Source organism: Sylvia atricapilla, chromosome 3 (assembly GCF_009819655.1).
Source record: "Sylvia atricapilla isolate bSylAtr1 chromosome 3, bSylAtr1.pri, whole genome shotgun sequence".
NCBI lineage: Eukaryota > Metazoa > Chordata > Aves > Passeriformes > Sylviidae > Sylvia > Sylvia atricapilla.
In genome coordinates, this window is record NC_089142.1 from 97710413 (window position 1) to 97725793 (window position 15381).

Consider the following 15381-nt stretch of genomic DNA (forward strand, 5'->3'; position numbering starts at 1 on the left):
CATGAGCTTTCATTTTGATGGTAACAGGTCTTTTGGCAATTTAAGGGAGAAAATGTTGTGATCTTTGGCTCAGCAGAACTTGAAAACTGTTTTGATTTGCTCAGATATGCCCATCACTGCAGTATATATCTACCTATGTTTGATTTCAGAGAAAAAAATCTATAATAACAGAGGGACTTCAAAGCACTATAATATTGTCTTCTGATTTTACCCGTATAAAAGGAAAAAAAAAAAAAAACCGTGCACAGACATAAAGGAAAGTATTAAAAAAAAAAAAATCAAAGCTGAGCAGAGGCACAAGTAATAGAAAAGCCAGCTTTGAATTTTTTTAAAGTGCTTTTATGGTCTATCTAAAAAAAAAAAAAGCCAAAAACCGTAATGTTGAAAACGTGGAGGATTTGATGCCTCTTTTTCCCATCCCCCCTCAGGAGTGCTGCAGGAGGGCTGCTTATGTTCTGTGTTTGCAGCATCATGTGTGTGTTATTCTGTGGTTAATAGAGCCCCAGGCAGAAAATGCGTTGGAGACACGGATTTGGCTTTGCTGGGCATGTCTCTGTGGCTGCATCGAGTGACCCTTGGCTTAGCAGTGGTTTTGGGGCTTGCTGGGGGCTGTGCACTGACTTGCAGGGGCAATAATGAGCTGAGGGTGTGCAGAAAGCAGTGGACAGCAGGTCTCATAGAGCCAGCCTTCGGACTGCCCTCACCAGGGTGAGTTGTTCACTTGAATTCGGGAAAACTGTCGTGTGGTGAGTGAGTCCCACAAGGGATTTGATGGGAGAGGGCTGTGGTGGTACAGGTGAGGGCGTGCTGTGCCACCCACAGTGGTGTGTGTCATTAACCCCATGGAAAGGTGATGGTTTTTGGAGCCAGAGGAGTCCTTGGAGACGTCCTTCCCTTGTGGGTCAGCACACTGGCCTTTTCCCCCCTGCTCTGGTCAGTCCCACAGATGGCCACTGTTGCCATTCAGGGGTCATCTTCCCTGATTTATGGGGTGGCAAGCCCAGGCACAGAGTTGGCAGTAAGCTGCTTAACCTGGGAACAGTGGGAGCCTGCACCTCTCCCCAGCCTAGGGCTGGGAATGGTCCATTTATTTCCCTGAGATATGCTCTGGCAGGAGATCCTCTAAGGCACTTTGGTTGAGTTGGTGTGGCTGGTACCAGTAAAAGCAGAATCAGCCTCTTTGCAGCCACCTTCCCACAGAGTTCAGCCCTGCACTGCGTTTCTGGCAGCCAGATCTACAGGGGAGACCAGGCAGAGGCAGGCCTTGAATGCTCCAAGTTTCCCGCTGCCTCTTCCCCTCCCGCTCTCGGTGGGTTATTTATTTATTTTGCTGGCTTTTTTACAAGCCTGCTTCTTTCCTGCAGGTTGCACAGAGTTAGGTTTCCAGGCAATCAGCACTTGTTAAATATTCCACTGAGCGTGATATTGCTCTCCTGTCTCTGTCTACTGATGCTCGGCTACAGTAATTTGCTGAACTCAGCTCTGGCGTACGGGGATTTCTAAAAAATAACAAGCCTATTAATAACAATAATTAAAAAACACTTGACAGGTGGAAACAGCACATCTAAATTGTTCTGTGTGCCCCAGTGGGAGGAGGGGCGCTGAGCCACTTTTTCCCAGCACTCCATTCTGGCTGTGGGTGTTGGAGAGGTGCTGTTTGGCTCTGCTTGGTAAGAGCCAAAGTGTCGGGGTGGCCACAGCAGCTCCAGATTGTTGCTTAGGGAACAGTGGCTTTCTCTTCCTTCAAACCTTAGCATGCAAGGCATCTGAAGTGGAGGAAAAGGATGGCTTTTTCCCGAGATCTTGAAACTGGAAGAGGCAGGAATTGTCTTTCCAGAGAAAGTGATTCTTGGAGGTGATTTTTGAGGAGCTCCACAAGGGAAGTGCTAGGCTTACCCACTCTGGTCTGATAGAAAATGCCATTTTTGAGGATTTCTGCCCAGGGAAAAGAAAAACCAGCATGGGGAAGGATTCATAATATATGGGAGAAATTCTTTTCTGTGAGTTGTCTGAGAAGTTGTATGTGTTCATTTACTTGAAGTGTTTGAGACCAGGTTGGATGGGGCACGGAGCACCCTGGTCTAGTGGAAGTTATCCCTTTCCTGTCACACTGGGGCTGGGACTGAATGATCTTTAAGGTCCCTTCCAAGCCAAACCATTTTTTGTTTCTGTGATTCTATGTCATGCCTTGGGATGCATGCCTTCCAAAAAAAACTAGTTCAACTGTTTCTCTCTCTGCAGGGTTGTAATTCCAGCACCTGGAGAGGAGGGAGTACACCAGTGCAGACAGAAGGCATCTGGCAAAGGGGAACCCCCTGGGTGGGGTGGGCATTTTTTGCCAGCAGATTCGGTATCTCCCATGTCCCCTGGGGCTTCTGCCCTTTGTAGCTCTTCTTACTGTGGTCTGGGCCAGGGATGTGGTTTTTCCAGACTTCCAGGTGTGGTTTTTTGCCAGAGTTTTGGGAGCTTGAGAGACTGGGAAAACCTGTTAATAAGGATCTGGCAGGGGATCAGGGGCTGCAGGATTCTTAGGTAGTTGGGTGACTGGCCTCCTGTGCCAGTGGGAGGTCTGAAGATACGAAATTTGAGAAAATTTTAAATTCTTTGTGGAAAAGGAATCATACTGAGGATGGAAGCAAAGAAGTATAAATGCTGTAAAAGCCTGTAGAACCTGACTGGCATGATCAAAGCCCAACTCAAGCACTTAGGAGGCTTTTGGGATGCTCTGGGGCTTCTGCATCAGGCAGACTGCATTGACCCTTTGTTGGGGCAGGATTTTAAGCATGTGTAATAGCAACTACAACTCCATGTTTCACGTGTCAGGCTGACTTTTGCACTGCTGTTTATTTGGAGAGGAAATTGCTGGAGCCAGTGCAACCAATCCGTGACCTCTGCACATAGGAGAGAAAGGGAAAGAACAGGTCTAGATTTTTAAATAATAACAATAATAACCCTTGGTGGCATAATTAAGGGAAAATTGTAGCTTTGTGTCACATCTCACAGTGTCTGTCCACACGAGGGGAGCTGTGAACCACATCCCCAGCCTCTCTCTTTCATTACTTAGGTGGGCTCCAACCCTGCTCTTATTCTCTCGGCAGCCTCTGAAACACAATCAGCTCCTGGATAAAAGCAGGAGTTGTCCTGCCACAGCTGTGAGCTGTGTAAAGATGGGTTTGAGCTGGGTAATTTTCTCTGTGTTGGCCCTGCTGTCGCTGGACACCGTATCATTAGCCCCAGAGGAGGTGGAGAGGTGATGGCAGCTTTGCTGCAAGCCCGGTTAGGAATCTTGGTGCAATTTGGGGGAAAAAAGCACCACTTTTTCCTGGCTTTATACGGGACTCTGTTTTTCCTCAGAAAGGTGAGAAGGGTGAATCTCAGCTATTTCCTAGGAAAACAGAGCACTTAGCTCCTAGATCAGGCTACAGGGAGTCGATGGCCAGGCACAGTAGATTACTGGGGGGTGGTTTCTAGGTTCTTATTTAGTATATCCTTTCTGGAAATCCAAGCCTGGTCTTCTGTGCTTTGGCACGGGGTCAGTTCCTCGGTTTTTCCGCTCCATTTGCTGGGTTGTTAAGCTGGTCAAGCACTGTCATGGATTTTCTCTCTTCATTCCTTAGCGTGCTGAACCGCACCCCAGTGCACCTCGTCCATGAAATCATTCTCGTGGATGACTTCAGTGATGACCGTAAGTGACCCCTTCCCTGTTAAAAGCAAAGGGCCAAAAAGCCTGTGAGAGACTGGGATTAGCACTGAGACAGGGGAGAGTTTGCTGGAGTGGAAGGAAATTTAAAGCTCTGTAGCTGTGAAGAGCAAACCCTGCTGTGCTGGGTTTGCATCGCCACGTTTAGAATTCAAATTCCAGATGATCCAACCTCTTCTCACGAAAATAATGCAAGAAAAGCACTTGGCAAATCATTTTTCTGCCCAGCAGATGTGAATCCAATCCTTACATGGCTGTACTACACCATGACCGTGGTGTGTTTGATCTGGCTTTCAGCTGCAGCCAGGAGCGGTTCTGGGTTGACACCACTGGAATTCCATGGGAAAACGGCAGTCTGACCCTCTTGACCCTGTGTATATGTTCTGCATACTTTTACGTAGGTGGTCAGCAACTCTTCATTTTCTTTTTTTCACCTTCTTTTTCACCCATGGAAAGAGGATTCCCTGCATGGGTTTCCCATTTCTGAGGTGCACCATAAATAGCGTTGTACACCACACAAACAGCCCACATGCTCCTGCTGTTCTCTCCCCGTTAATAGCATGACTCAAGGGAAATCAATAGCTCTGGTCTCCAGTAGAAGGTAGCTGAAACCCCAGAGGCTCCCAGGGAACCACTGCAGCTAAAGACCTTGCCTAGTGTGATGGGAGAGTTGAAGATCCTAGTGCTCAAGAACACTGTCTCAGGCATAAAAAGGATGATAAACTGGCTGAGTAGTCTGTGGCACTTATGTTTCAAGGAGCTGCAAAATAAAGCTGTTTACTTGGAAACGTGAAAACAAAGCCAGATAGGTTTCTTTTAAAAAATGGATCTAGGCTTTGCTCTTGGATGTTATAAATAGGCACTGCCTTGGAGAGCATTAGGAACAGATTTCACACAAGACCCACTTCTTGGCATGGACACCTCCCTGGGAAGTTGCTGAAGCTAGGGGAAGGAGCTGCTGTGATTATGGTGAGCCCTGGAGCAGCTCCAGGACACGGGGCAAGCAGGCTGGGCGAGTCTGGGAACTGGCAGAACGGCTGTGACAGGGAAGAGGAGCTGGTGCAGGGGCTTGAGCTGCCCTGGAGAACAGCAAAGCAGGATTTTTGGAGGGTGGAGGAAGTAAATACGATACTTGGCTAAATAGGCAAAGCGCTTGCCTTCCTGGAAGGAGGCAATTTTGTAGGAACACAGCTCCCTTGTCCCAGCATGTCAAGTGCTGTGAGCCAGGGAGGAGGAACAGGGCTGGGTTTAAATCATCCCCGGGCACCAGAGGGGAGCCTGTTTCCTATGTAACTTAGGGCAGCCCCTCTGCTACTCAGTGCGTCTCAGCTATCTGACATCTTTGCTGTGATAGTCTGAGCCTGCTGGCATCTGCTCTGCATGCATTTACATAAAATACATGCATTTGCATAATACACTACGCACACATGGTCAGTTCTTTCCCTGCAATCCACCCCAAGCAATTAGTGCTTTTATCTCGTGCCCAGTTGTGTCTTGTTTCTCACCTCTCTCTGCCTGCTGACTTGTTATTCACTGGGATGTAGTTCTCCAGCACAGGAGTTCCCACTATCCCCAGCAGATTTTCGTTGTGAGTCTGTAGCCAAGCCCTGCCACTTCTGCTCCCCTGTTCCAGCTCTGTCCCTGAATTGTTGAGGGTGTGGGTACAGTGATCTCTTGCTGACAGATTTCTGGAGCTGGTGAAAGTGCTTGATGGGGGGTGTGTGGGTTCAGGGGTTGGGCAGAGGGGATGGGGCACTCATCTCTGTGTTTATAGTGCTGAGGAAGAGGAGGCAGAAGGGTGAGAGCCATTAAAGGGTTGTGGAGGTCATAGTGTGGGGAGGGGGCTGTGATGGGTACACCTGACATCTCCCTCCACTTTGCTGGGAGAAATTCAGATGAAGAGGGATCCTAAGGCTGTGTGGGGGCTTGCAGGACCTCCCTTGCTCAGGTGTAGGTGGCTGTCAGGCCTTTCTGCCCCATGGTCTTCTTGCCCAGGGTATGAGGAGCCCCCAGCTGCTCCACAGGGCTCTCTTTGAGCACCCCTCTCTCCTTGCTGAAGGCTCCAGCCCACCACGGGAAGCTCCTGCCCTGCCAGGCAGACACGCATCAACAGCTTGTGCATTGCTTTGCAGCTACCAAAAATAGTCATTTGCATTAATGTGCAAAAATTTAGATTCTGACCCGAACCACAACTTTTCTGTGCTGATTTTAGAGCATAATTCAGCTGCTCTCAGTGTAAATCTGCTGAATTTACACTAGTTTTATGAAAACTGCTGCTGTGCCAGGCCCAATTTATGCTCCATGAGCTGAGGGGTAAGGCTGTTGTGACCCAGCAGTGCCATTGCCCTAATAAGCCATCAACCAGTCCAGGATAGGATCCTGTCCCTGCTCCCAGTCTGTCCTAGGAGTCCCCATTTCTGCTGCCAGAGCCACGGTGGGGGCTGAGGGTGACGTGTCCCCCCTTTGTGTCTCCCAAGCCGATGACTGCCGCTTGCTGGGCCAGCTCCCCAAGGTGAAGTGCTTGCGGAACGGACGGCGGGAAGGTAAGAGCTGCCTGCCCACAACCCACGGGGGAAACACAGCGTTTGGGAGGTGTGAGAGTGACGGAGCCGGGGAAAACCTACTCCATGGAGTGGTCAACAAGGAGGTCAATGGCTCCTGGGAATAAGGGGGGCCCTGATAAAAGAAAATGTGATAAAGAGCTGGGATTTGAAATGGATCTCCCTTCTCTCACTGAAAAAGATGGGACTATTAAGATATCCAGTGAGCCTCAGCTGTAGCTTATTAGCCAGAAAATTAGAACAGGCAAAACAAAGCCCTGGGTCTTATTTGTAAAGATGTTTGCTCTAATGAAAGAGAGAAGATCTGCTCCTGCTGCTTCTGTGGGATATTTTTTTTTTTTAGTAATTAATTATATTTGGGAGATTAAGAAGGGCTATATGGAGAATGAATGCATGTCCTACTGGGCTTGGTGCTGGCAACCTTTTGAGACATCTTCCCATTCCCCGTAGCCTGAATGTGTGTTTAAAATGCTGGTTTGCAGTATTAGGATAACTAAAAACAAGTAAGTTTTTTGATGCTGCATATCTGAGGTGTGCGTCCAGGTCAGTGTTGGGTTGAGGAGACTGAGAAGTGGAGAAGGTTCTTTGTGGATTCTTTCTGCAGAGGGTTTCGGCTCTGCAGGTCTGGTGACAGGGTGCCATCCGGTCCCATGGTTGTAAGAGACATTCCTGCTTTGGCAGGAGATTATTAAGGGAGATCCTCATAAACCTGCACCTTCTTCTCACCTTCCTCACCTGTGTTATGGGGGTATGTGTCTGCTCATCTCCAGCAGCTGATAGACCTGCAGTTATTGGTGCTCTATACATCAGTCACAATGTGGGAACTCAACCTTACCTTGCTGAGTACATCACTTTAACTGTATCCCCCAGGGGCTGCCAGGATTTGGGAAGGCCAGGGGTGTGTGAAGAAGAACATACCTATGCATAAGATCTTAGGAGTCACAGAGAGGGACACAGACACAAGTCTGCATTGCAGGAGGAGACCTTGGCAAATGCTGGATGCTCCAGACTTTGTTCACATGTTCCCTTTCCCGCTCAGAGGCTGTTCCTTAACCCCTTTCCCCTAGGGATTTTTAGTATGAAAGTCAGTGACCTTCTGCATGAACCTGATGTATCGCTGCTTCCTGAAATCGTGTCTCTCTTTATCTGCCCATATGTCCCCTTGTATAACCACTGTTTCTCCTTCACAAAGAAGTTCTGCTCCTCTTGAGTCACCTGTGTCTCCTCTTGTTCTCCAACAAACCATCTCCTTTCTTATGCAGTGGTTCCCTTGAGCATCTGCTGCAGGCAGGAGACGTGTTGGAAAGCTTGCATAAGTAGGAACAGGGCATCTTTTAAGAGCAGTAATCTTTCCAAAGAGTCTAGTGTGAAATCCATGTGTGCAGCTGCTTTCCGTGACCTCACTCTTTTTTCATTTTTCTTTCTCACAAATGCATGAAGCAATCCACTCCCATCTCCAAATGATTCCAAATTCAAGCACCTTGAAAAGTCAACCCTCTTTACTTAGTGAAAAATATATTCCCATTGAGCAGATCAGTAGTGCTGCCAGGGTGGGGGAGAGATCTGGGGGTCACTGGGACACAGAAGGGGTCACAGTAGGAAAAAGTTGGTAGTCTGAGAAAAGCTTAATTCTGGCACAAGGTGTTGTCACCCTCAACTCCTCATTCCCCACTGCCTCACATCTGTGTTAGATTTGTTGCCTGGAGAGGGTCATGAAAGCATTTTGAGTCATGTTTTGTCCCAGAAGGTGGCAGCAGAACTAATTGTGCAAACTATATATTGGCATAAATGCCATAAATCAGTAACCTTGGTGGAGCCATTTATTTCTTTGGGGATCTTAGGAATATAAGTGCTATATACCTTGCAGCACTGGAAAGGAGACAGTGAACCTGGGCCATGTTTTGTCTGGGTGGGGTTTTGGCAGATTAGAACCCAGGAGAAGCACGAGTGGAGGTGGCTGGGGATGTTCCTCAGCCATCTGGGCAGCAGCTGACATGGTGCATCCCTGAACAGGTCTGATCCGGTCCCGAATCCGAGGGGCAGACGTGGCAAAAGCAGGTGTCCTGACCTTCCTGGACAGTCACTGCGAGGTGAATAAAGACTGGCTGCTCCCTCTGCTGCAGAGGATCAAAGAGGTGAGTGCTCCTGAGGGACCTGAGTCACCCACAGGGGATGCATCCTCGATGTCCCTCTCCTCTTCCTCTCAGTGGGCATGACCATCCAACCATAACCAGCTGCATGCAGGCATCCAAGTAAGGAGTACAAAGAGATCTTTTGGAGTACAAAATGGCCTTTTCTGGTCTTCCTCCACCCAGCAGGTAGGTGGAGTGTCTGTGTGACTGGGGGAACATGTGGTTGGGTGGCTCAAGGTGTCTCCCGGGGCAGTGAGACTTTAACTGGCAAGCACAGGTTGAGTGGTGATAGGGGAATACGTGGGCAGTGCTCCAGCAGAGATTTTAATTAGGCTCATGTAGAATGCTCAGTGATGATGATTTAAGGGAGTGACGGCTCCTTGAATAGGGGCCGAATTTAATTTCATGCAAATTAAGCGCTAATAAATTGATTTAATAGGATTTAAATTCTGCTGATTTCGGAGCAGACAATGATGCTCGCCTTTCTCTGGCGGCGACTCTCTTGCCAGACGTGCACACAGAGGCTGCTGGCGCCTTGTCACTTGAGTCAGGGGAGCTCTGTGCCCGTGACCTGCTGGCAGCAGAGTGCAGGGATCGAAGCCTTCAGCTCTGGTATGGATGCACCATCCTTTCCCTTCACTGTGCCTTGTTCCTTCACCCTTGCTACACCTCTGGCTCCTGATGGCTAGTGTTAATTACTCAGCAATTTTATAACTACTGAATTGTATTGACATAAGGGGCAGCTGAGGAGCAAGGGCAGGCTGAGGTGGTAGGTCATGGAAAAACCTGCCTGGCTGGTGTTCACAGTGTCCCTCACCTAAGGCATCCTGTGCTTTTCACACCTGCAGATGTGATACTGTGACAGCTGGGCTCTGCATCCCCTCTGTGTGTCGGTGATGGGACCAGGGCAGAGGGCACAGCCGCAGGTCAGGGCCCTCTGCATGGGCGAGGGCAGTGGGTGCTGCTGGCACTCGTAGCACAGCCAGTGCTGGAGAGGTCCCAACCTTGTTTTTCAGTCTGGGCCACAGAACTGCTGATAGATGGTAATCTAATGGAAATGGTCTTTTCATATCATTGATCATGGCTCTGGTAGAGTTATGAGAACACATGCTGTGATATCCCCCTGGAGCCTCATAGCTGGCCTGTCCAGGGTGGGATTCACTACTAAACTTCACAGCATCTCTTGTTCCTCTGGGCTTTTTAAAGGCAGGCATTCCTTGCTTTTTGCCAAAGCCCTGCTTGTACTTCAGTGAGGAGTATCCAGAGCAATTGTCTCTTTCCCAAGCAGAGCTTTTGATGTATTTTGTCAGGAGAAGGGCAGTGAAGGCAGCAGGAAGGGGCTGGTAGGTCTGCTTTCCTACACAGCTCCAGGACAGTGCCCTGTGTCCAGCCCTGTAGGGTAGGTGAGTGTAAATGCCATGTGCAGCATCACCAAAGGAGCTTCAGTGCCTTGTGGTCTGAATGCGGCATCAAACACACACATCACCTCTGTGAACTCTTCTGGATTGAATCTTTCCCCAGCTGGGAGTAAGGCAGTCTGAAAGCTTGCAGTGCTGCTCATGCTGCCCTGACCTTGCCCAGTATCTTGCAGCCTCAGGCAGCAGGGGAGATGTACTACAAAGAGTGTTGAGGAGCCTGCAAAACCAGAAGGGTCCCGCTTGCCTGCTTTTTGACTGCTCACAGAAGATGTGGAATGAGGGCAGAGTCCTCAGTCTCCTTCCAGGCCCACTGTACCCATCCTTGCCAGCAGGGTTAAAGTATTGATCAGTGAAGTGTATGAAATGTTACTGCTGCCACCTTCAGGCTGTGCTCAAGAGATGGGCTCCCTGTTCAGCTGCACCATGAGGATCAGCTGCCTATGGGGAGCGTTTTTTCACTCTGTTGCTCCCAGGAACAGTCTGTTTTGCGCTAATGTGGTTTAAGTTCCAAGCAAATGAGCAGTGAGTGCCTCAAAGCACACCCATCACTTTTTCCCACCACAGCCCAACCACCCTGCCCTTTGCTTCTCTTATTTTCTCAGCCACTTTCCTTGGAGCCCATGTGTGCCACCATGCACCCGTGTGGAGGTGCCCTTCATGCTCCACCTGGAGCTTTCCCAGCAGCTGATGGTTTTCCCCCTGAGCCTGATGTTCACTGGTGGGTGTGGGCAGCACGTAACCACCATATGGATTTGGAAACAAACAGGAAGAGCAAGTGATGGAGTGTAGGGGAAAGGGAGAGGTGTGGGTGATCTCAGCGCTGTGCCTGGGAGGGTGCCTGTCTCAGGGAGCAGCAGTGATGGTCAGTGTCTTGCACCAGCGTGTTTGCAAACACGTGGTTGAGAGTCTGGGCCTGGGCACTTATTTTTACTTCTGGAACAAATATCTCTAAAGCCATTAATGATGCATTTCAACTGAGTAACTTTTCTAAAAATGTAATTATCCATCCTGAGGTATTTTTACAGTATGACTCAACAAGCTTGCCCCAAAACTGGATTTGCAAACAGCACTGGGATGAACCAGTGAATGGTGACCCCCTACTCCCTGCTCAAATACCCCCCAGTCTGGTGTTGTCCTGGGAAAAAGGAGACACATGAGGGGCAGCCAGCCTATTCCTTGCCTGTTCCTGCCGTGGGGCCAGAGAAGCAACTGGGGCCCTTTTTGTTGACCATTACAAGGTCAGGATATAAAGGCTCAGCCATGCTGCAGCCGAGGTTCTTCTGTAAGGCTGAAATATATCTGTTATTTGTAATTTTCAGAGTTTTTTCCTCTTGGATTAGAGCCTTACATTGATGTGTTTGAGAAGTGCATTGCAGAAATGAATTCTCAGGTTTGTAGAGAGAATTGAAGGTTTGGGTGTTTTTAATATTAGTATGTCCTGGTATGAGTGGGTATCAAAAAAACCCAGAAGGATGAAGCTGCCTATAATAAGATCTGGTGCTCAGCCCAAAATAAATCATAGCAACAGCGCTGTGCTCTTGAGCATGTCGTGCTTTTCTTTTGAGGGTCAGAGAGACCTTCCTGAAAGCTGAGTAAATATAAATGTTCCCAGGACATGGCAGGGAAAGTGAGGCAGGGAGAAGACAGCACTGCTCAAGGTTAGCTTTTTGCAGTAGTGTACTCAGCCCAGATGTGAAGGGATTTTCTTAAGAGAAGCTGTGCCATGCAGTGAGTAGCTGTGGAATTGAAATTGGAGGGGAGGGTCAGCTGGCTAGAAGTGCTCACCAGTTAGATGCTTGAGGGGCAGGTTTTAAATGAGTGGATGCAATCCTTTCTGTGCAATGCTCAGCACACAAAGCAGATGCTTTGCTTAAAACCTTCCCCCTAGCCTCAGGCAATTAAAGGATGCTTGGCTGTACTGAGCTGTGGCAGCTTGACTGGGGCACTGTGCAGCAGCCACGATGGATTTGGTGGGTTTGAAAGGCTCACCTTGCTTGGATGTGGCTGTGGTTCCCCGTGCAGTACAGAGGTGCAGCAGATCCTGCCCTTTCAGCGAGATGTTTGACTCACAGAAAGTGAAGGTGAGACCCCTGGCTTGACCCTGTTATGGAAATACAAAGTATTTGTCATGCTCAATTGGAAAATCAGCTCTGGTCCAGCTCCTAGCTCATGGCCTTTGGTTGCTTCTTCCTACAGCTGCATTTGAATACTTCTTTGTCAGGACTAATTTTTAAAACAAAGTCTTTCCCCAGTGAGAGAGCAAGCCCAAATGCTTTCCTTTGTATAGCTGTGAAAAACAATTTGATCTGGTGAGGGTAAAACCTTGAAGTTTGAGCTATAATTGGAGTTTGGGATTTTTGAAAAGAAAAAGAGAGATAAGAGACCAGTCAAAGCTGTCAGAGTCTCTTCCTCCTGTAGATATTTTTGTTCATAACTGTTTGTATAATCTCTTTGCCCATAACAAGATGTTAATTAAATCACCACCAACTATTTTGAATAAATCAGGTCTTTCTTTTTTAACCCTTTCACACCTTTGGCAAAATTAACTGTACTACTGCCATAGTCGCTGCATTTTAAAAAATACCCATATTTAAGCTATTTGGCTGTGTTTTTTCCTCTGTCATTTCAATTGCCTGTTTGTCACTTGACTTCCGAAATCCAGTTAAAAGTATTTAAGGGAGGTGAAAGGAGAATGTTTTGGTGAATTTGCAAAAGGCAGAAGGAGCTTTGCATCCAGCCCAGCTGGGTGCCAAGAACAGGCACAGTCTGAGGAGGAGAAGGCAGTGAGGGGCACCTGTCCCTGGCAAAACCGACTGACACCAATGCTTCCAGCCACTTGGTGTCTCCAGGAATTCGGAGTCCCTTGCCCAGTTTGAATGGTGTCATCTGAAGTCATGGGTGTTTTTGCATCTGCAGGATCCCACCCGAGTGGTCAGTCCCGTCATTGACATCATCAACCTGGACACTTTCGCCTACGTGGCAGCTTCCTCAGACCTCAGAGGAGGTAAGTCCAAGCTTTGTGCACGTCCTGTGGCCATCCATTCCGCAGTGGGAATGTGCACCGGCCTTTGCACCACGCCTCTGTCTCCTGCTGCCTCACAGAAAAGCACATTTACATTGCTCCCTGCTCCCGCTGGCTGCTCCATACACAGGCAGGTGTGAGGAATGTGCTTGCTGCAGTGGATGAGGCGGTCAAGCAGGAAAGAAGGGTCACGTCAAAGGCACCCTGGGCAGCCCTGGAAGCGACAGGAGGAGATGGGAGATGTCTAGGCAACAACTGGAGGATGCAAGTGTAGTGCTTATTAGTATGCCTGTGCTATTTGTAGCACACAGTATCCATCAGAGCGTGCCTCTGTGTGCACAGGGGGACTAGGTTTCAGCAGCAGCTTTAATTCTGACTTTCCTTGCCTTTGGAGCACTTGACTTTGAAATTGTAATGCAATGTGTTGTCTCTTGTTCATATGTAGTAGTAAAATATGGTAGGCATTGGACTTTTCTCTAAGAGCTGCATCTCTGTGGCTTAAGTCATTTGAAAGTGTGGAAAATGTTCCGTCCAACAGCTTCTGCAGCCTGCATTGCCTCCTAATCCATATCAGTTTCTAACTCCCCATGGCACTTCTCTACTCTGGTTTTAGGTTTTGACTGGAGTCTGCATTTCAAATGGGAGCAGCTTTCCCCGGAGCAGAAAGCCAAACGACTTGATCCCACCGAGCCCATTAAGTAAGTCAGGAGGGGGCAGGAAGCATCCGAGTAACCATGGGGCAGGACAGGCTTCTCACGTGTGTCACCATAGCACCATAGCAGTGTGCAACCTCTTCCAGGACAGCTCTGAACTTCTAGTACCTCTAGTGAGCTCCTGGCTAGCCTGGGTTTTGCAGTACAGCTTCACCTTCCAACACTGAAGCCTGAGAATGCCACAAAGATGGAAGGAGTGTATTTATGGTTACTGGGGTTTTGGTAGAGCTAAGGATTATGGTTAAGGAAAAAGCCCAATGCTGTTAGACAGCTGCTTCTCTCAGTTCAGCTACCACTTGAAAACAAGGCAGTGTCCTCAGCCCACATCATGAACTTGGTGTCTAGTCCAGCCTTCCCACATCAGCACTGCTCTTCTGGACCTCACTGAAGACTCCTCAGAAATGGGGATGTGCAGGAGAGGGAGCAAAGCTGAACAGGAGAGGAGGTGCCATCTGTCCTCCAGGCATGGGATGGAAGGTTCCTTCATTCTGCTGGAAATCTCTGCTGGCAGGATTTCCAGGAAGCCTGGTGCTGGTGTCTGCAGCCCCAGCCAGGTGTGAGGCATGGAGGACACCAAGTGTTGGGGAAGCTCAGGGCCTCAGAAGGCTCCCAGGGGAGAAAAGCACTGCTTCTGCTTAGGATGCTGCTGTTAACAGCAGCTCTCCCTGGCTTCCCAAAGGCTGGCTGTGCATTCCTGATCACTCTGCAGGATAGGGCACTGTGGAGATTAGCCTGGGCACAGCAGTCACCCCGGCTCCTCCCAAGCCTATGCTGAGGCATCAACACTCAACTGAATGGAGATGGGACTTGTGCCAGCAAACAGCAAATCTCCTCAAGCTATCTTCTGGGTCTGCCCTCCCCTCCCCCACAGGCCTTCTCTGTGCAGTTTTCTTAGCTAATCCAAGAAAGAAAAATAACCCTGGTTTGAAATAAAGATCACACAGCTAGTGATGGCTTTTAAAAAGCCCTTCTGAATTGGCTCTGCCTTCCTCTCCCCGGTGGAATGGTGCTCTTAATAGGCTGGCTCCAGGCAAAAAGCCTGTCTGAGTGAATAACCCCCAAGTGCTAAGTGCATTTTTGATGCTGAAGCCTACAATCAGGGCTGTGAACTTTGGGCTTGTAGGAGTTGTGCTGACGGGTGCATTAGCCAGTCATTAAGTGCCAGGCAATTTATGATTGACAGCAAAACACCAAGGTGGCTGAAAGACGGGGCTCAGATGCATTTTGAGGTGTTTGGTCCTTTTCTTGGTGAGAAGGTGATACATAGGTAATGTCCTGGTCATGGAAGAGGAGGCAAAGGGAAGGGCTGCTTCTGTGCATCCAGGTGCTGCAGCAGTGTTTGTTGAGAGTGTGTCCTCTTTTCCTTGTCCATTCTTCAGGACACCCATCATTGCTGGGGGGCTGTTTGTGATCGACAAGGCCTGGTTCAACCACCTGGGGAAGTACGACAGTGCCATGGACATCTGGGGTGGGGAGAACTTTGGTGAGTTGTTCTTCATCCTCCTGTGCCTTGCTGTATTGGCTTCCCTTTCTGAGTCATGGCAGATGGATGCAAGGTCATTTCACACTTCCCTTTGAATGTTCTGGGTGGTTTCCCTCATTTATATTCATAGGTTGTGGTCTTAGGAGAGGGAGAGATCCAGCAACCACCAGTGATGGGAAGTGAGCAATTGTTGGTGTTTGGGACTGCCTGCCTTCCTTGCTGCTTTGATTTTTTGTAGGTAAACACCTTCAGCCACACAGTTTTCAGCTTTGGTGTTACCAACTGATGAGAGAACGCTACATGCTCCCTCCTATTCCTTTCTGATCTCATTTTCTCCTTAATAAAGCAAAGA

The 15381-nt window shown here is 48.7% G+C and overlaps 1 protein-coding gene across 1 annotated transcript in view; it reads left to right on the top strand.

Annotated features, from left to right (window-relative positions):
• Positions 1–15381, top strand: part of GALNT14 (polypeptide N-acetylgalactosaminyltransferase 14) — a 91559-nt gene that overhangs the window by 56578 nt on the left and 19600 nt on the right. Inside the window, exons 4-9 of the mRNA XM_066316313.1 lie at positions 3618–3685; positions 6178–6243; positions 8275–8396; positions 12728–12815; positions 13447–13531; positions 14926–15029. Coding sequence (XP_066172410.1) covers positions 3618–3685; positions 6178–6243; positions 8275–8396; positions 12728–12815; positions 13447–13531; positions 14926–15029 — 533 coding nt within the window. The remainder of the gene's footprint in view (positions 1–3617; positions 3686–6177; positions 6244–8274; positions 8397–12727; positions 12816–13446; positions 13532–14925; positions 15030–15381) is intronic.